This window comes from Astyanax mexicanus, chromosome 10 (genome assembly GCF_023375975.1).
Source record: "Astyanax mexicanus isolate ESR-SI-001 chromosome 10, AstMex3_surface, whole genome shotgun sequence".
Taxonomy (NCBI): domain Eukaryota; kingdom Metazoa; phylum Chordata; class Actinopteri; order Characiformes; family Acestrorhamphidae; genus Astyanax; species Astyanax mexicanus.
The window spans coordinates 33,626,056-33,647,924 of NC_064417.1; the positions used below are offsets into that span (position 1 = coordinate 33,626,056).

Sequence of the window (21,869 nt, forward strand, 5' to 3'; positions counted from 1 at the left end):
ACTCATAATTTGTAATCTGATTACGTAACGCCGTTACATGTAATCCGTTACTTCCCAACACTGGTCCTTTTAGGGTCAATGCATTGGATGGCAGCATTTTGTCAATTTGGTGAGTTGCTTTTCCAGGTGCTGTAGCAAATTTTGCTTCCCTGCCAGAATCTGACTCCCTTTCAAATGCAGGTGCATCCCGCAGCAGCGTGAGCTTATCAGATTCCCCTCAGACTCTTTTTATTTCTTTTTACCTAGTACGTTTTATTTTGGTATAGATTAAACTAAAAAAAAAAAACCTCTGAAGCATTCTTACACATTCGCTACCTATTTTTCTCTCTCCAGGGAAATGTACTGACAGTATTCAAGTGACATTTATGTGGTCCTGGTGTCTCCTAAATGTTTCTATGTATAAACAAGTCTGGTGGTCTGGATATGAGTCTGGGACCCGATGTTGATGGGCCACTTTTGCTAGCTTTCTTATAGCCTCTGTTTTGACATTCTAAAGAGCAGAAAAAAAAATCTAACAACATTTTTTTATTAAGATGTATTAATGACTCATTACTGGACATCAACTTTATTATTAAAGCCAACAGCAGTGTTTACTGTTCCCACCCTCTCTCCAGATGTGGACCGATGTTTAGTCTGTGCTGTGGTAAACAGTGGGGGAGATCTGCTAAGGTTTATTTCAGACAGGAATGTGTAAACATGAAGGCCAACAGCGTGTTGTTGTTTGACAGTATTAACTTTCAGAGAGAATGTGAAAGTTGTTCCAAATATTGTTCAGAAGTGTATTGTAACAGAAATTATATGTGTAAACTAATAAATGATCGCTCAAATGGAATTACCCATTTCCAAAGCTGGTGTGCTCTTTATAAAATAACTCATAATGCAAGTGAAATCAAGTGTGATGTATGTTATATTTAGTAGAGTTAATAAACATTGATAAATGCAAAGATTATACAAATGCGAAGGCTGTCATTGTTTAAAAAGACTTGTTTATCAGCTGCATAAACAGGTTCACTAGATATGAAAACATAAGGGCATCACTTATGGAAACTACAGTTTAATTAGTATACTGAGAAAACACAGAAGTTCATGCACGATACTATGCACATAATGATACAGGGGTTATCTGATACCAATCTTTACATGTGAACTAATACCGTATTTTTCAGACTATAAGACGCATAAGGCTGGGTAGGCCTGCTAACTGTGGCTGGCTATGCTGCTAATCGGGGCTGGGTAATGCTGCAAACTGAGGCTGGCTATGTTGCTAACCGCAGCTGGCTATGCTGCTAACCGTAGCTGGGTAGTGCTGCTAACTGTGGCTGTCTAGCACTGGTAACCGTAGCTGCGTAGTGCTGCTAACTGTGGCTGTCTAGCACTGGTAACCATGGCTGGGTAGCGCTGCTAACGGGGGGCTGGGTAGCACTGCTAACTGCAGCTGGCTATGCTGCTAACCGTGGCTGGGTACACCGCTAACCGCAGCCGGCTAGCGTTAATAATTGAAAAAAATAATTATTAAGTTATGGTATTATATCAATATTTTTTTAGACCTCTAGTACACATGTAGTCCATCAAAGTCTAATGAGGTGCATAACATAAAAAAACAGTTATTTTAAAAAAGGTAAATATTAAGAAATAATGCAACTTCTCCTCCTGTCCTGCACATTTTTGTGGTTTCCCCTTTTTAAACGCACTGCCTGTAACTCTAAACCTTGGATTGCATTATGATAAAGCGTTTGAGAAGCACTTTAAAGTTAGCAAGAAGTCCTTATGAATCCAGGAAAGTAATAGCTAGTGTCAGCTGGTGAAATAAATCAAAGCTCTAAAAGGAAAAGTTCAACCAGGAGGCTTTAATGCTACTTCACCTTAACAGAATTGGACAGAATCCAGATGTTACAAGACCTGGGCTGACAGCAGGGACCTCTGCCAAAAACTTTTAGAGAATTTCTGCAGATATTCTGAAATTAAATGTAAGACCTTTTAATACCGCTTAGAGACAAAATTAAGACAACTTTCATAATAAAAATGGCAAACATCACACCATACCAAGTTTAAGCTTTTTTTCATAACATATCAATATTTCAACAAACATAAATGAAGAGTTTTATTTGTTTTAAATATTGCATTACTATTCTTACACTGATAAGGATCTGCAGACACTTTATTTTACGTCAATCAAAGACCTTTTCTTTATACATGTTTTCCAATTAAACTGTAAAGACTTTATTAAACAATTTGAACAATATTTTGTTTGCTTGTCACTGGAGTATTCTCGTTAAACTAATAAAAGTATGAGACATAATCCAAAATCCAAAATTCGGCTATTGCACTGAAAACTTTTCCACAGATATAAAATATTGGGGGAAATAATCCTAAATAATTGAAGTAATAATTGATATTTGTACAGGCTGCTGCATGCTTTCTTCATGTTACAGGGCATTTATAACCCAGAGAACAATTTTGGTATTTATTATGTTGACAAAGGACATCTAAGCTGCCTTTGAAAATTGTCAAAATTAATGTATTTTAGGAGGCAGCTTTTATTACAAACATTTATTTGGGACAAATGCCAGGAAACCTTTGATGTTCTGTGTAGTTGTAAAGTCTGAAGCTTGACTCAACTTAACTGGAGTTATCAGTGAGTGTATCAGTGACCCTCAGACATTCTGTTTACTGTCACAGGAGATTTTCATTGCTGATCTGAAGTCAGTGCTACATTCCAGCAGCAGCACGTGGTCTTTGTATCCTGTGTTGTTAACATGCTGAATCCTGCTGGGTTGTACAACTTCTGCTCCTCCTATTGTGAAGACCCATTTCTAACTTAAATACTTTTATATTTGCTTGATTTTACTATAATTGATTCATTTGAGAGTAATGGGTTATCAAACAAAGACTGAATACTGGTTTTATCAGGCATGTTGTATTATGTCATGCACAGATCTTATATACATACATGTTTGTGTGGTCACTTGATGTTCATAACTAAGTTGATGCTAAAGATTAATCTTCATGCTTTTTAATCTACCAAACCACAGAGATAGACAGGAAGCATGTTTAATGTTGTCACTAGAGCATCTTGTTGGTTTTGTGGTTGTCTGTACTCAGAAATTGATTACACTCTCCCACAGTTTAATTCTAGAGGTTAGAAAGGGTTATGAGCAAGGCTATAAGGACATGGTTGGGGGTGCCGCGTTGCCTTAGTAGTGTGGCGTGGTGTGGGAGAGGGATACTGGAACTGCCGTTGACGAGCTTGGTTGAGGAGTTCAAATGTGCTAAGGTAGGACGTGAAATGCAGTTGTTAGGGTCAAAAGACGGGCTGGTTAAAGCAACAGCACCAGTGACTAGGTCTGGGAGAAAGTGGGATGCTCGAGAAGCTACTCAAGCCACAAGGAGGGCACTGGAGCACAGGGATGTTGTGGGGCAGGTGCAAAATGGGAGGGCAGGATTAGGTTTAGGTGATTCTTGGAAAGCATTCGGCAAGGCCACATCACCTGAGAAAAGGCGTATGGTTACAGGGTTTATTCGTGAGCAGGAGGAGGAAGCAAGGAGGGCAAAAGCAGCAGGGCAGAGTAAACAGGGGCAGTGGATGAGATGGGAAAGTGTAGAGAAGCGGAGAATCACCTGGCGAGAGTTATGGGGATTGGATACAGGCCGTATAAAGTTTCTTTTGGGAGCTACATATGATGTTCTTCCAACGCCACAAAACCTTGCTCAGTGGGTGGGTGAGGATCCAAGTTGTAAGCTATGTGCAGGAAGTGGCACGCTGAAGCACATTTTGTCGGCATGTAAGGTGAGTCTATCCCAGGGGCGCTACACATGGAGGCATAATCAGGTACTTAGATCTCTTGCAGGTGCACTTGATAAGAAACGGTTAGAAGTTAATAACATGCCCGTGGTAGGTTGCGGTAGGGTAATCACGTTTGTGCGTGAGGGGCAGCATAGTGGAGAAACAGCACAGTGCTTGAAAACTGCTGGTAAGTGGGCCAATGCACGAGATTGGAAGTTATTAGTGGATGTAGGTAGTAAACTGCAGATCCCAGAGTGCATTCTGGTTACAACCTTGAGGCCGGATGTAGTGTTGTACTCTGAAAGTAAGCGGATAGTGTATTTTATAGAGCTGACTGTTCCGTTTGAAGACGAGGTAGATGGAGCTTATGAAAGGAAAAGGCTGAAGTATACAGACTTGGTGGCTGAGGTGAGAGAGCGTGGGTGGCAAGCGTATATTAGGCCGGTAGAGGTAGGTACTAGAGGCTTTGTTGCGAAGTCTGCCACAAGACTGCTGTCTGAATTCGGAATTAGAGGTCGTGTGCTAAGGACTGTAGTGAAGGAGTTGTCAGATGTAGCTGAAAGATCTAGTCAGTGGTTGTGGTTCAGAAGGGCTGAGGCTGTGTGGGGAAGGGAGTGAGTTTGTGCTTCTACAGCAAGCTTGGAGGGGGGTGGGTCTGGGACGCCAGACTTCACTGTTGAGCCTTCTGGAGGTGTCGTGGGCCTAATTCAGCGAAACACTGACGAAGGAAGGTGCCTGCCTGATGACCCCTGAGAAGAGCTTGCACTGAAGTTTGTGTTAGAGTTTGGATGAAGGGGATTGGTGTGGTCCTGCTCTTGTAATAATTTGTCTCATGAGTTTTTGTAGACGTCTGAGTACTTGGCAGTTGAGGCACGGACCATGAACATAGTTCGCTATGCTTCTGGATTCTTGTCGAGCCAGTATCAGATGGTAGTGGTTGCTGTGTTCTGCTCACGCAACTTATAATGTGATTTATTGTGTGTGATTGTGCTTAGGTAAGTGTGTTGTTGCCAAAGTTAAAGGAAGTGAGCTTAGATTAAGGAGGGATTCTGTTTGTTCATAGGTTATTTTTTGGTAGGTCTGTTACTTGGCAGTTGAGGCAATGGACCATGAACATAGTGTTAGGCTGTGCTTCTGGATTCTTGTCGAGCCAGTATCAGATTGTGGTGGTTTTGCTATTGTTGTTAGTTGAGTGAGTAGTAGATCCTGGCTGAGCCCTATGCATAACCCCAGCTGTTAGGTGCAGGATTTGTCAATTTCCTGTATTATATTACTAGCCAATCATGTTCATCATCAGTTTTCATTTACCGTAATCATGCAGTGCTCAGTGAGCTTTTTTTAACATTACTGAAAGAAAAGTGATAAAAAAAGTAAAGGTTACACATTTTTCACTTTTAAAGACACAAAGTAAAATGATAGTGTTTGTAATAATTGTGAAATTGAACATTAACAACACATGCAATAAACTGTAACTACTAGAGATGTATTCAATACAGATAAATAACAGATGGATTTTACTAATATATTTTGGGATCTTATAAAAATAAAGTATTTTTACTGATTGTTATAGAAGTTATTCTTTCTTATACAGAGTACAGATGGTGATAACAAAGGAAATAAAGGATCAGTCGGACTGAGACCTTATACAGCTCACAACAGGAAGCTCATGGTTAATATGAGTTTAATGTTATATTTAAACACATGTTCTTACATTGTCACTGCTGGTAGATTACAATAAAACAAAAACCAACAAATAAACAAACAAAAACACAAAAGTATTGTAACTTTCTGTTTTTGTTAAAATGTCAAACTGTATAAATACAGGTCAAGACACCACAGCCATGACAGCATTAGCCACGCCCCTTTCTTAGTCCACACTGCATATGATAAACCAGTTGGCCAAAACAGAATTCTCCTTACAGAGACCAAATAAGAAGACTGAAATAAGAAGAACGATGCAGAGCTTTCAGACCTCAAATAATGCAAAGAAAACAAGTTAATATTCATGGAGTCAAGAGTTCAGAAATCAATATTTGGTGGAATAACCCTGGTTTTAATCACAGTTTTCATGCATCTTTATCATGATCTCCTTTACCAGTCTTACACGCTGCTTTTGGATAACTTTATGCCACTCCTGGTGCAAAAAATTTAAGCACTTCAGCTTGGTTTGATGGCTTGTGATCATCCATCTTCCTTTTCATTATGTTCCAGAGGTTTTCAATTTGGTAAAATCAAAGAAACTAAAAAGTGGTCTAATTTTTTTCAGAACTGTTTATGTATTTATATGTCATTGGCGTGCAGTTAATACAGTGGGTACCCCTTCTGCAAGACTTTGCTAAAACACTTATTACTACACCCTTCAAAAAATCAGTAGAAGGGTCACGCAGATACAGGGGCAGAAGCCATTTTAGTTTTGATTGGTTAGTACCACTGTCAGTCGGATAAGAGTCCTGTAGCATACTGAAATACACAGACTGCTTTGAATTAGCGTTTTTTGTTTGTTTAATTTATAAAATATATGCTTACATTTACAATAACAATAAAATATATTTCCTGATTAAATATTATGTAATGATTTACATGCACCTATTGTCTTCCCTTCTCTGAAGGGTTAGAAGGGCCTTACTGCACAACACTGATATATGTATATGTATATGCAGTGTGTGAGAGTATAGGCAGTGTGTGTGTTTAGTGTGTGAGAGTGTATATAATCACTGTCTAATTAAAAACAAGTATCTCTATTTTTGACAATTTTAAGTTTACTACATAATTTAAACTCACCCATTTGAACCTATACTGTGTCAAAATTTACAGAAATTATCCATAATTACCTGATGTAAGGGCTGGTGGCCAACCGAGGCATCCTCCAGGGCATCGGAGGGCGCGCCAGACCAGCGCCGAGGGTTAATTAGGCTAATTACCAACACCTGCTATCAACACCTTAAAAGCAACGCCAACCAGCCACTCGGCGCTGGATCTTTGATGCTATCAGAGCGAATCTATGCCGGTTTCTCGAGCGAGCCTCGGCTCTTTCTTTTCCTCCCAGCCCGGGTTCGATCCCCACGTAGGGTGGGGTTGAATTATAAAAATTATACATATATATATATATATATATATATATATATATATATATACATATAGATATATATATAGTATTATTATATATCCTGTTAATATATATATATATATAATAAATATAAATATATATATATTTTTATATACTACTGATTATTTATTATTACAATTTTTATTTTAAATTTTTTCTCGGGTTTACCTGCTTTGAGATCTGCTGCTCTGCACTTGGGTCCTACAACCTTCTGGGCTGGAGAGCTACTGCTCCCCACCCCATTACAGAAAGATCCAGCCCAAACATGGATCCAGCAGAGCAGTCGGACCTCGAGCAGGTAAAGCTCGCCCTGGGCAACCAGGGGGCTGTCATAGGGCGACATGAGCAGGTCCTGCAGCAGATCTTGGCCCAGCTGCAGGGCCTGACTGCTGTACTCGCCCCTAATCCCCCCCTACCTGTACAGCAAGCCCAGCCTGGGCCTGAGGTGGAACACCTGGCCGCTGCACCCTCTGCGGTTCCTCGAGTGGAGCCCCCACTACCAGCCCCAGTGCGGTATGAGGGGGAGCCAGGAGGCTGCAGAGGGTTTCTGTTGCAGTGCTCCCTCGCGTTCGAGCTGCAGCCGTCCCGCTTCCAGTCAGAGCGTGCCAAAGTGGCGTACATCGTCTCCCTCCTCTCTGGAAGGGCGTTGGCATGGGCCACCCCTGTATGGCAACACCAACGCCCTCACGCAGACGTTCGACCTTCCAGTCCGAGGAGAGGAGGCAGGGACCCGCCTCCTGAACCTACGACAGGGTAGGACGTCGGTGTCAGAGTACGCCATAGAATTTAGCACGCTCTCGGCTGAAAGCGGGTGGAACTCCAGCGCTCTGGCAAGCGCGTTCCACCATGGGCTCAATGAGGAACTCAAGGATGAGCTTGCTCATCGTGACACTCCAGCATCGCTTGATGACCTCATTGAGCTCACCCAGATGCTGGACAACCGCTTGAGGGAGAGGCGCAGGGTGCGGGGCTCAGGTACCACCCCCCGGGGGCCCCGTGGCCACTTCTTAGGTAGTGGGCCATCAGGGGCCACTGAAGGCCCAACTGACCACGGGGTCCAGCCCATGCAGTTGGGGCACACTCGCCTTCCCCGTCAAGAGCGCGAGGCACGCATGCGTGAAGGGAGGTGCCTTTACTGCGGGGTTCCAGGGCACCAGCGTGCCTCCTGTCCCGAGCTGGCATTAAATGCCAATGTCCGTTAGGGGAGGAGGGCCCCCTGACAGACCGGCCAGGGTCCCCTCACACTACGGGAGTGTTCCTGAATGCCACACTGGGGTGTGGGCATTCTGAGGTCCGCATCCCAGCTTTTCTGGACTCAGGAGTGGCAGGCAACTTCCTAGACGCGGCCTTGGCCAGGAGGCTTGCGTTGCCGCTGGTTTCCCAAGGGGAACCTTTACCAATAGCAGCAATCAACGGGCGTTCCCTGGAGCCAGGGGAGGTGACCCACCAAACACGCCCTGTCATGCTGCGAGTCGGGTCACATTCTGAGCAGATCACGCTATACGTCATCAGTGCTCCTGACTTGCAGCTGATTTTGGGATTCCCTTGGCTCCAGAGTCATAACCCCCATGTTGACTGGCTGTCTCAGTCGGTGGTAACATGGGGGCCCGCTTGTCGATCGTCCTGCCTCAAACCTCCCAGGGCTTTTCAGGGTGTGGATCCTGATCCCGGGGGTCCTGACCTTTCCCGGGTACCCTCCGACTACCTGGACCTCCGAGAGGTCTTTAGTAAGCAAAAGGCCCAAATCCTGCCCCCCCACCGCCCCTGCGACATGGCCATTGACCTTCTCCCTGGGACTAGTCCTCCCAGGGGAAGGTTGTTTTCTCTCTCTGGCCCTGAGCGCCGGGCGATGGAGGAGTACATCCAGGAGGCCCTCACCCTGGGATTCATCCGACCTTCTTCCTCCCCAGCTGGTGCCGGGTTCTTTTTTGTGGGCAAGAAGGATGGCGGGTTGAGGCCCTGCATAGACTATCGGGGTCTCAACAAAATAACGGTAAAGAACCGTTACCCCCTACCCCTGATGTCATCCGCCTTTGAGGCACTGCAGCAGGCTACCATTTTTACCAAACTGGACCTGCGCAGTGCCTACAACCTGGTTAGGATAAAGGCGGGTGACGAATGGAAGACGGCGTTCATCACCCCGTCCGGGCACTATGAATACCTGGTTATGCCGTTCGGGTTGATGAACGCCCCCTCTGTCTTCCAGGGGTATATCAACGAGGTGCTCCGGGAGGCGTTGGACCGGTACGTGTTCGTCTACCTAGACGACATTCTTATATACAGTCGCTCGGCAGATGAACACGTTACCCATGTCTGACGGGTTCTCCAACTACTCCTGGAGAACCACTACGTCAAACTGGAGAAGTCCGAGTTCCATGCGCAGTCCATCTCGTTTTTGGGCTTTGTGGTGTCCCATAACACCCTGCGCATGGACCCCACCAAGGTCAAGGCAGTGGAGAACTGGCCCCAGCCCACATCTGTGCGCCTGGTCCAACGCTTCCTGGGCTTCGCTAACTTCTTCTGAAGGTTCGTCAGGAATTTTAGCACTGTGGCCGCCCCGCTAACCGCTCTGACGAGGAAGACGTCGGGGCGCTTCAGCTGGTCCACAGAAGCCCAGGAAGCGTTCGATGCTATCAAACATCTACTGACCAGGGCTCTGGTTCTGCGGCTGCCTGACCCCGGACTCCCGTTTGTCGTGGAGGTGGACGCCTCGGAAGTAGGCGTGGGTGCGGTCTTGTCCCAGCGGGTGGGACCGGATGGCCGACTGCACCCATGCGCCTACTACTCCCACCGGCTAACCCCTGCGGAGCAGAGGTATGATGTGGGAGACCGAGAGCTCCTGGCAGTGAAGCTCGCCCTGGAGGAGTGGATCCCTTTCTGGGCTGGACGGACCACAAAAATCTGGCGTACATTCAGCAGGCCAAGCGCCTGAACCCACGCCAGGCCAGATGGGGACTGTTCTTCACCCGGTTTGACTTTACCTTGTCATATCGTCCCGGGACGAAAAATGTCAAACCGGATGCCCTCTCTCGACAGTGGGAGCCCCTCCCTCTTCCAGGCGATCCCTCCACCATCGTGCCTCCGGCCAGGATTCTGGCACCTCTCCGCTGGGGCCTCTTGGACGCTGTGAGGCAGGCCCAAGGGACTGATCCAGGTCCAGGAGATGGCCCTCTGGGCCGAGAGTTCGTACCCGCTCCCCTCAGGGGACGGGTACTTACCTGGGGGCATTCGTCACCCCAAGCTGCGCATCCAGGGGTCACACGGACCTTCGAGCTCCTGTGGCGTCAGTTCTGGTGGCCCCGCATGGAACAGGACGGGCACAAACATGTGACCGCCTGCGCGATATGCGCAAAAAACAAAGACCCCAGAACCAAACCCTCGGGCCTGCTGCACCCTCTGGCAGTCCCCTTGCGTCCCTGGTCCCACCTGTCCCTAGATTTTTTCACGCGGTTGCCCCCGTCTCGGCTTTGTAGCCTTGCCCAAGCTCCCGAGCGCGCAGGGGACAGCCGAAGTGGTGCTCGACCAGGTGGTACGTGTCCACGGACTGCCTTCTGACATCGTGTCAGACCGTGGGGCACACTTCACCAGTCGGTTCTGGGGTGCTTTCTGTCGGTTGCTGGGGGCAGAAGCCAGTTTGTCCTCAGGGTTCCACCCCCAGTCCAACGGCCAGACAGAGAGGGTTAACCAGGACCTAGAACGTACCCTCCGCTGTCTGGCCTCTTCGGCTCCATCCACCTGGTCCGAACAGCTAAAGTGGGCGGAGTATGCCCATAATACCCTCTGGCACTCGTCTCTAGGGATGTCACCCTTTGAGTACCAGTTTGGGTATGCTCCACCTGCTTTCCCCGGATGGGAGACGGTCACCGGAGTCTCCGCTGCGACCCAAAAACGGCATGCTGACAGGAGACGGCAGCCCGCCCCCTCTTATCGGGTCGGCCAACGGGTCTGGCTGTCGGCGAAGGATATTCCATTGCGGGGTACCCCGCAACGCCAACCAGCCACTCGGCGCTGGATCTTTGCTGCTATCAGAGCGAATCTATGCCGGTTTCTCGAGCGAGCCTCGGCTCTTTCTTTTCCTCCCTGCTCTATCTACGGCAACAGCCGGTTTCTTGCCTTTCCCTTTGGAGAGAGCATTGTTCAGCATCGCTGGCGTGCCTCTCCCGCCAAAGTATTTTCTTCTATCCCTTTTTCTTTCGAGTTTGGTGTGGCTGTGTAGAGCAGTGAGCTCCACTGAGTCTGTGTGTGTGTGTGTGTGTGTGTGTAACAGCGGCAGCGCTCTGACGTGGCTGCCCTCTTTGTTTGGCTCCTCGCGGTTCCTCCCCCCCGGTGGAATCGCAGTTCCCCCCACAAGCACCAATTGTCCTACCTTTGTTTTAGTTGGGAAGTTGTTCCTTTTATCTCCCCGAAAATAAGGGGCAGCCTCGCTTCCCAGGCGATCCTCGGTTCTCCCTCACTCGCGCTCGGTGCCATTTTGTGTTTGTCCGCCCGTTCTCGGGTTTGTTTTGTTTTACGCTCGTTTTTATTCTCCGCCCGTTTTTGTTGCTCCGCCCCTTTCGGCGGCTGTTCTAAAGGGTGATTAAAGCGGCCGCGTCCCAATCCGCTCGCTGGTGCAGCGGTTAGAGCATTGGGCCGTGACCGCGGCAGCCCGGGTTCGATCCCCACGTAGGGCGGGGTTGAATTATAAAAATTATACATATATATAGATAGATAGATATATATACATATAGATATATATAGTATTATTATACATCCTGTTAATATATATATATATAATAAATATAATTATTACAATTTTTATTTTTTATTTTTTCTTGGGTTTACCTGCTTTGAGATCTGCTGCTCTGCACTTGGGTCCTACAACCTTCTGGGCTGGAGAGCTACTGCTCCCCACCCCATTACACCTGAAATAAACTTGTTTTACGTTGACCTCTATTGAAAGTTAAGAAGCTTTTATCTTTCTGTGTTACTGGTTTGAAGATACATGTTTTTTATTGGACAGTAATGATATGAAGTGTATACGCAGTGGGTATGAGTCTATATGCATTGTATGTATGAGTGTATATGCAGTGTGTATGAGTGTATATACAGTGTGTTGTTATAAGTGCTGGTTTGGGTGGCTGGAGGTGGTGTGTATAATCTTGTGTGCGCATGCAGGACTTCCAACGCCTCCCTGCTGCTGTTGTTTAGAGAGATAAGCAGGACAATGACACAGCGAACTCGACACTGTCCCGCCAACAGAGAGGGAAATTTAAACACACTCACCGCCCCCGCCAACACATTGCTATTCACACTCGCCATTCTGCGCTATTATACGGTATGTATGCTTCCTTATTTATATCATATACACTTTTTAGTTACACTTAATTCAGATAAATAACATGTAGATAAACTGCAGCTACCATTCTGTAATAGGATCAATTATTTTTTTAACCAACAAACCATTGGAGAACCACTTTTCATCCAATGTGTTAAAAATAATTGTGCAAAGAACATTAGAAAGTATCAAATAATTCAATATAATGATTCCATGTAAAATAACAAAAATGTTATTTTACAATGTTCTATGGAATTGTTCAAAAAACCTTTTGTACCACCTCTTACACAGTTTTTAACAAGTTGATATTTTAATTGTTTATATAATCAATAATAATTGATGTTTGGACTATGGAAGCCCATTCCTGCTGCCTAAAATATTTAAAATAAAAATCCAGCACATATTTGTTTTGTCATTATGATGTAAATCTCATTATTTTAAGTTACTTAGTTGTTATTTTGAGATAAAAACTGGCTTTTTGCTAAGATGCTTTTGCAGACTTAGATTCTCAAAATAATGACTTAATATCTCAAGATAACAACTTTCTCTCTCATAAAAAATGATATAGTATCTCAACATAATGACCTTTATTTATTTTAGGTGGCGGAAACGGACTTCCATTGCTGTCAGTCACACAACTAAACACATATAGAACCATTTTCTTTACCAGTAACCCAAAGTGATCATATGTTGGAATGATAACACATTTAAAAAAGTGGAGAATCTGAACTAATACAGACAGTTTTCTTAGGGGAGTATTTTTTGCTGAATGTATCCCTTCAACATGATTTAAAGATATGCAATTCAAAAAAAAAAAAATTAAGAAGGTTTTTGATGTAAAAATCTTTTCAAAACTTTTTTTTAAAAGAGTGTGTCAGGTATCAGGTAGTGTATTCATACTGTGTTTGTGTAATAATCAATCTGTGGGCCCCGGGTTTAGAGCAAGGGTGTCCAAACCTTTCTTGTTGGAGGCCAGAAGGATAAATATATGTTCAGTGACAGGCGACAGACTCTGTGATAAAACAAATGATGAAATATACAACATATAGTACATTTTACTTGAGTAACTATCTTTGACAGTGTTGTGTTAATTAAGATTTTTGTCAAATTGATGTTTTGTTTCATAATGTCTCTTAATATTATACGCCTTCATTACGGCAACTGTATCCTGAGATATTATAAAAGCTCAGGAACATTAATGTAGGCAGGGTTGCCAGATCCAACAAAAATGTCCAGCCCAGTCTTAAACCCGCCCTTCAGAAGCTTAAACTAGGCCAAAATATACTCTAACATATATGTCTAACACTTGTTTAAAGCAAATGGCAAAACATCTATGAATGTATGACTTAGTATTTATTATCAATATTGCTATTTATCTTAAAGCCATTAATAATATTGTAACATTATTATAAGATGGATGATCACAAGCCATCAAACCAGGCTGAACGTCTTGAATTTGTCCACCAGGAGTAAAGGCATAAAGTTATCCAAAAGCAGTGTGTAAGACTGGTGGAGGAGAACATGCCAATATGCATTAAAAACTGTGATTAAAACCAGGGTTATTTCACCAAATATTGATTTCTGAACTCTTAAAACTTTATGAACATGAATTTGTTTTCTTTGCATTATTTAAGCTCTAAAAGCTTTGTGTCTTTTTTGTTGTTTCAGCCATTTCTCATGGAGAAATGTTGTGTTTTGTTAGTTATTTTATAACAGTTTTATGTTTCAGTCAACAACATTTATTAGTAGCATAATTAGCAAAAAAACAAACATACTTACTCTATCCTGTTCTTGCACCTCCTAAACTCTCTTCTCTCCTCTTTAACATTTGTTCATCTTCTGATGATTTTTGGTTACATTGTGATTTATTTATAATTTTTTTTCGTGGCCATAGTAATTTTTAAAAGTAGCCAAAACAAATAAAAAAGAAACAGCCACCCCTGAATTTTCACCAGCGACTGGATTTTCAAACAAGCACAATTTGGTAGAAAAAACGCGAACATGGCAACTCTGAATGTAGGCATAATGAAGAAAGGAAAGGAGATTAGGAATGTTTTAGATTGGGTCATAGAAACCCCTCGTGTTTAAACTTTGAATATAACATTATAAAAACTTGCGGGCCAACTTTCAGTTTCTAAAATACCTTGCGGGCCGTAGTGTGCCTTAAGGCATTAAGCCAAGTTTGTTTAAGGCATTCTATCTCAATTCACCACCACTCTACACTATTCTGACTAGAGAACAGCCAGTTATTTCTCACTCAACCAACTCAGAACATCGTAGTGGAATTCCACAGACGTGTAAATATGGTTAACTAATGATTAGCAGTTGATGCAGCTCCATTGTAAAGCCAGGGCTGTAGATGATGTAGGTGAGGGTGATGTAATTTCTGTCTCTCTGCTCTCTATGAATTTGGCTCCGCCTCCTGTTTAATCCCTCAGAACACAAACACTTTCTCTTCACAGAACCACAAAAGATTTTGAGATGATACCAGTAAGTGCTACAGTTAGTACAGTTACTGTTTAGCATGTTCACCTCTTAGCACTGGGGTCCTATAGACAGTTCACCAGCTGAACACAAGTTGAATGGCAGGTTACGGTGTAATTACCAACCTAACTCTATTCTACATCAAACATTGAACATAGCGAGTTTAAAATTAGCAGTATGCAGAATTTTTAAGTTTGGTTGCAAAACCAAAGTTGCACTTCTAGGGTGCAACTTATGTAGTAGTATATAAAGTGAGTGTAGACCTTATTATTATCGTCGCATTGATTGACGTTTATAACCTTCTGCAGCCAATCAGGAGCGTTCTCCGACATGAATAGGACGTATTGTAGTAAGCTTGTATGATAAAACTTATGCTTAGCTAGTACAACTGGCTACTCGGTTCAAGTCCCCACTGTAAACCCGGATAAGTTAAATTTACTAAAATTGGAGGAAACCGGTTGCCTTAAATAAAGTTAAGTAATATGTAATGAAAAACTTAACTTGGCATAACTTAAAACATCACGTTATTACAACTAAAGGGGAAGTTGATTTAACTTTTTTATTTTTGTTATACTGTAAGACCAGATAAGTTGAGTTTACTTAACTTTTTTTAGGCAGGCAGTTTGCTCAGTTTTTTAAAGTAATGGAGAGTGAAAAGTTGAGTTAGCATAAATTAAAACATCAAGTTATTACAACTAAAGGGGAACTTGATTTATTTCTAAGGTAGCCCAGGGGGAATCACTACACACTGATGGTGAGTGTCAGAAACTGTTGGACACACCCAGTATGCAAGTAGATTGTGACAAAAGCCAATGGAAAATAAGTTGCCAATGGAAACAGACTAAACTCAATTATTATAAGTTGGTTCAACTCAAAGATCTCAGTTTGGATGTATATGTGCCCACAAATTTACAACTAATAATTTGAGTTAAAAACTTCTGGGTTTACAGTGTACCTGTGTGCTTTGGAGACTCTGGGTTTCTCCTATAGTCAAAAATACACAGAGGATCAAGTTGAAATAGATAGTAGGAGTTCTGTTTTTACACATCAGGTATCTCCTTGTGATCTGATATGTGAAAAGGTCAGGTTTCTGTGATTCTTTGTTCTGAGAGCTGAAGAGGAAGTTAATAACGATGCTGAAGCTCTGTTAAGCACATCCTGTGGATTTCACACGTGACCAGAGGAAGTTGTCAGCTCTCATAATGCTTATTATCTTCTACTGCAGTGTTTGCAGTGTGTGCTTCCACTCAGATATGATGTGTGATTATGTAAGTTGTGTTGATGTAATGCATATAGTGTTTTTTTTTAACTGAGGTTTTTTTCCCAATTGTTAAAACACAGCAAGATTAATGTAACACATAGATACATCAATAAAGAAATATTATTTTTAATGAATTGTTAAGCTAAGGATCTGTAAAAACTGTGTTGTTGCACATGAACAAGCATGCAATATCAATGCAACCACTGTAATATACAGTACATGTATATGTAATATAACCTGCTTTACTATATACATGTATAAAAGTACAATACAATACTTGTTACCCTTGTAATGTATTAACTGTATCTAAACATGACAGTAAAAGTAACAACAGTTCATTTATGTGTAATAAACACTCTATAACATGTGCATAACCACTAAAGAGATTTTTTTCTTAGAGTAATTGAGATGCATTTTTATAATTAAACAAGTCAAAATCGATATACATGCAAATGCACATACAGATGTTGTATTAGTGTAGCACATCTGTAACAGTGAATACATTAGCACTGTTATTACAAGGATTTATAATGTGTAATTACACAGTTATTAAAGACATACTGTAAAGTTAATGAATGAATTAATGCGTTTCTGAATTTCAACCCAGTCCTAATGAGTCTTATCTTCAGAATTAAATGAAATTATTATTCTTATTTATTTATTTGTTTATTTATTTATTTTTTGTAGAGTAACCTTGGAGTCAGCATACAGTGAATTAACATCGTGTTTGCACAAATCAGACTTTAGCTCTATTAGGAAAGTCCAACTCAAACAGTACATTAACTCTAATGCTATCTAAGCTGAAGAATTCTGCCACCTAATGGATAAACTGTGCTATCACTGCCAACTCAAATACAGCACAAAGTACCTTTACCAGATATACAGTTATACAGTTATATACGTTTATCTGCATAAACAGTGGTTCAAAAACACATAAATACTATTATTATTATTATTGTTATTGGTATTGTTATTATTGTTATTATTGTTATTATTAGTTGTGGTTAATTCTTATTCATTTACAACCATTGGTTGACATATAACTCGTTACGCCCAACCCAGCGCCTGCTTTTACCGTTAAGGCCCACCCTCCAATCAGCTTGCTGATTAGACTGTGAGTAAAGATGGGTCAGCATGTTATTTTTATTCGTTAACTATTTTAATTCATAAACATTACATTCATTAATGTCTTACTGAAGTTGCATTCTGTGTTTTTCAGCTGATGATCGTTGATCCCTGGATCTGTCTGATGGCATCATGGACCCCACAGTGATCCAGACTGGAGGTAACGGTCAAATAGGATTTAACTAAAAGTAAAGTAAATGATGTGGGGTTGATGCGGCAGTTGGTCAGGTCTAGGTTCAGCAACAGTATGTGCTGAAAGAATGACGTCAGCTGACTACCTGAATATACTGAATATAGACCAGGTTATTCCATCAATTAATTTTTATCTTCCCTGATGACACGGGATCATTCCAAGATGACAATGCTAGGATTCATGGGGCTGGAATTGTGAAAGAGTGGTTTAGGGAGCATGAGATCATCATTTTCACACATGGATTGTTCACCACAGAGTCCAGATCTTAACCTCATTGAGAATCTTTGGGATGTGCTGGAGGAGGCTTTGTGCAGTGGTCAGACTCTGCCATCGTCAATGTGACAAGATCTTGATGAAAAATTAATGCAACACTGGACTGAAATAAATCTTATGACATAGCATCAAGCTTAATGAAAGAATGCCACAGCGAATGTGTGCCTCAATCAAAGCTAAAGGCGGTCCAACAACTTAGAAAAAAATTGAGGCAGTGTATATGGGCCTATATCAATAGTTTAAACTAACCATTTAAAATATTTACATGATGTTTGATGATGTGATTATATTTTAATAAGTAACATTAAGTGAGTAAACAGTTTGTCAGCATTCTGTGTTCATCTGAAAATGCTAAGCTTCTGCTAAGCTAAGCGTGGTCCAGCTCTGGTTAATCATGCAGTTTTACTCCGGTTCTGCTGATCCCTGCCTCCTCAGCTGCACGCTTTATCTCATCCTGCTCTGGAGAGATTCATCCAATTAACCCCTCGTTAACAAGCACATAACGAGGTTACAGAGGGAGTGTTACAGCAGGAAATGTGTACTCATGAAAATAACTAGATAATAGTAATGTTTATGCTTCTTTAAATGCTTTGATTTCTATGTATAAGCCAGAAGCCAACAGTACCAGAACATACACAGCTCCAGCCAACAAAGCAGACCCACTGAGATGTTGCTATATATGTTTTTTGTACGTTTCAATTCATTAAATGTTTCCTTAAGACAAGTCATAAATTTGTTAGAATATTGTGATGGTACACTGCTGATGCTCAGTATTAGTCTTTGACTTATATTTAACTAAGCATATAAACACATATATCAATATGTATCTGGAGTGTTTATGTGACCTTTTTATGACACCAATTTTGTTTTTACAAGCAAACAAATAAATAAGAAACACTTTGCATATACAGTGACTCTTATTTTAAGTTTATTAGGTATTTTTTTTATTTGATTCTTGAATTCTTGGTTTGCCTTTTTTTTAACAAACTAAAGCACACAAAAGCGAACTTTTCAAACCCATTATGCTGTGAGCTTATGTTCAAAAAAGTATTTATAAAAGATAAGTTCACATTTGGAAATGTTTTTGTGTATTTGTCAGGTTGATGCAGTGCAGACATATTCCACCAGGGGGCAACATGTAAACATGAAAACATGAATCTCATCTCATTTATTTAATTATTAAATGTTATTTAACAATTATTAAAGATGAACAATTCATGAATTAGCACACACAAAAAAAAACATGTATTAGAGTTAAGCGGGTTATATCAAAATTGTATGCTAATTATTTTTTAAATATAAAAGCTGAAACAAATTCAGAGTTTCAAATAACAGCTGTTTTTTGATTGGTCTGTAATTTGTCACTTATCACAAGCATCCCATTCATCACACTGTGTCCTCAGTCACATTAATATATTTAATATCAGGATTGCTCGACTTCTTACAATGTCTATGTAAATATTTATTGGGAAAATGATTATTATTATTATTATTATTATTATTATTATTATTATTATTATTATTAATAGTTAGTTATTAGTTTAAATATATGTATATATTGCACTATATAGAATGCTGTTCTCTCTAACGTGTGTGAGTGTGTGTGTGTAGAGGTGCCGCTGGTGGTGGTGGTTAGTAGTGTGGTCACTCTGTGTTTGCTGGTGATCACTACACTGTGGATGTGCTGGAAGATGAAGGCGGGGCTCAGCAGCCAATCAGACGAGAGTGATGACACAGACGAGTTGAAACCCCCTGAAAATGATTTGCCCACAGAAACACCCCAAACAGAGGATTTTGAGGTAAATAGCACACTTACGCACACACATACACACACACAATAATTTATGTATAAATAATTAAGTCAAGGTTGTAGGTTGAAGGAGAATTTCTCACATTACAGCATGGAAATCAAAAATGTTATAATGTAATATTGCAGTTCTTCCACAGTTCCTTAATAACATTCATCATCAGACTCCACTCTTAGTCTTATATTCTAGGAACAGCTCATCATTTCTCAATGATCAGGGCTTTATGCAACAGCTAAAACATTAATTGATGTTACGGATTAAATTAATCCCATGGGCCGTACACTGCAAATGCTGTTCAGATGTATTAAGAATTTGCTTAAAACATCAGTGATTGTAGAAACTTCACACTAGACCTCAGGCAGCTTGGACTGTGTGTCTCTCCACTCTTCCTCCAGACTCTGCTCCCTTGATTTATAAATGAAATGTAAAATGTACTGATGATCAGTGATGGTTTGGAGAGACATTTACCGAAAAATCTTACAGCACTTCATGCTTCCCTCTGCTGACAACTTTTATGGAGATTTCATTTTCCAGTGAGGACTTGGCACACTGCCAACAAACTGCACCAACGCTTTACAAGGACAATTACTGTTTACAAAAAACACTGTCACACTGTACCCGCACTGAGACACTGTATCACTGTTCACATAATAATCATGCTACTATAGCAATTTGCACTTTGGACTTCATGTTGCTGCTACTTCCCTACTCCTTTATATTACTCTGTGTATATCTATTTTATTATTGTGATTAATTCTATTTTATTTTGTCTTTATATTTATCTTTTTTAAGCTCTTTAGGTGTAAACTGGACCCTGAGAATGCCTAAAATAGATCACTCTGTGTATAATACATCTATATAATATTGTCACTTTCCAATGTAAAACACTTATCTTCAAAACAATAACTTTACAGGAAAGAGAAAAAACCTTGTAAACTTTCAATGGAAGTCAATGTAAAAAGTTTATTTCAGGTCATTTTAAAGAGTTTCTATTGGTCTATTCATCAAGAAATTTTGGCACAGTGTAAGGGACAGTTTGTCTGTTCCAATTATGTAGTAAACTAAAAATCAACAAAAAGGAGATAAGTGTTTTTCATTGGACAGCGACGATATATGAGTTTCACATTTTGAACTGAAGTATTAAAATAAAATAACTTTTTAATGATTTTCTATATTTTTAGATGCACCTGTGAAATAGCTGTAAACAATGTTAAATAGTTAATTAACACAAATTCAAAAAAGAAACTCGTAAAAGTGAGTGTGACATGATAAAATGGATGACCTTGTCTAACCTTAAAACAGTAGCTGCTAAAGAGAGAGAACAGGGTAGTTGGATTTTCATCAGTAAGAATAAACGATTGTTTTCCGTTTAGCTCTACATCCTCAACCTGACCCAACAAACAACCGTTATTTCACTTCACCGTATTCTCTCCTAATCATTTCCTCCTTACCTCACTTCCTCTCTCTCTCTTAGCTGCCTCAGGACGATCAGGACGAACCGCCGGACGAAGACAATAACGAAGAAGAACCTGAAGAAGAAGATAACGACAGTTGAAGCAGTGTGTGTTCTAGGGCGTCACATCAATGTCAAAAGTCAGGGGAGCAAAAACAACAGGTGAAAAAAATTAACCAGCATGTTTTAACATTTTGTGCATATAAATGAACTTCTTTTTCTCCTCTCGGGTTTTTTTTTCTCTCGAATTCACAGTTCTCCTCCTACTGTTGTTTTTGCGCTCAAGTTTTTTTGACAGTTGACAGGGTCGCCTCCCTCAGCAAATGCTATTGGCTGATATCTCTAGGGTTTGTGACGGACCACCTACTAACAACAGCTGGAAGAGTTAGCTAACTGGCTATGCTAACATCCAAACAACCCGCTCTCCGGCACGCCGACTCTGTCTGCCTGGGTTAGCTCCTCGAGTGACCGTCTATCAGCCAATAGCATTCGCTGAGGGAGGCGACCCTGACCCCGCCCCCAAACTGTCAAAACCACCCCTTTCAAAACTAGAGCACAAAAAACTCACTCGAGTGAAAACAGCAGCACGAGGTAAACTGTGAATTTGTGAGGAAAAAGAACACCCGAGAGGAGAAAAATGATGCTCGAGAGAGATATTCTATTCAGCGCGCACACGATTCCCTTTTTTTTGCTCGCGAGTTTCACATTTGTGCTCACGAGAAGTACATTTACACACTCAACATGTTAAAACACGCTGGTTAATTTTTTTCACCTGTTATTTTTCTGCCCCTGACTTTTGACATTAATGTGATGCCATAGTGTTCCACCTCCAGCTGCCACTGATCATTTTATTTTATTTTATGACTGGAATACTTCCTTTACATACATAAATAAACCTGCCCAAAAGTATCTGGACACCTGCTCCTCCAGCATTCCTCTTCAAATTAAGGGTATTTTCCCCAAGTTAACTCACCTTTGCTGTAGTAACAGCCTCTATCCTCTATCCTGGAGAGGCCTTACACCTAAATGCTGGATTTGACTGCATTTATCCCCATGAAAATAACCATA

The 21,869-nt window shown here is 41.3% G+C and overlaps 2 protein-coding genes across 2 annotated transcripts in view; one reads left to right on the plus strand and one right to left on the minus strand.

Moving 5' to 3' along the window:
* rnf130 (ring finger protein 130) overlaps positions 1–11,351 on the minus strand; it is a 93,103-nt gene extending 81,752 nt beyond the window's left edge. Inside the window, exon 1 of the mRNA XM_022684026.2 lies at positions 11,257–11,351. The gene's annotated coding sequence lies outside the window, so the exon portion shown is untranslated. The remainder of the gene's footprint in view (positions 1–11,256) is intronic.
* Positions 11,352–12,095: 744 nt separating this feature from the next.
* Positions 12,096–21,558, plus strand: LOC125804799 (putative uncharacterized transmembrane protein DDB_G0290641). Its single transcript, XM_049484351.1, has 4 exons — positions 12,096–12,204; positions 17,169–17,234; positions 19,152–19,339; positions 20,823–21,558. The coding sequence occupies exons 2-4, from the start codon at positions 17,207–17,209 to the stop codon at positions 20,901–20,903; spliced, it is 297 nt and encodes a 98-aa protein (XP_049340308.1). The 5' UTR covers positions 12,096–12,204; positions 17,169–17,206; the 3' UTR covers positions 20,904–21,558.
* Positions 21,559–21,869: the final 311 nt, after the last annotated feature.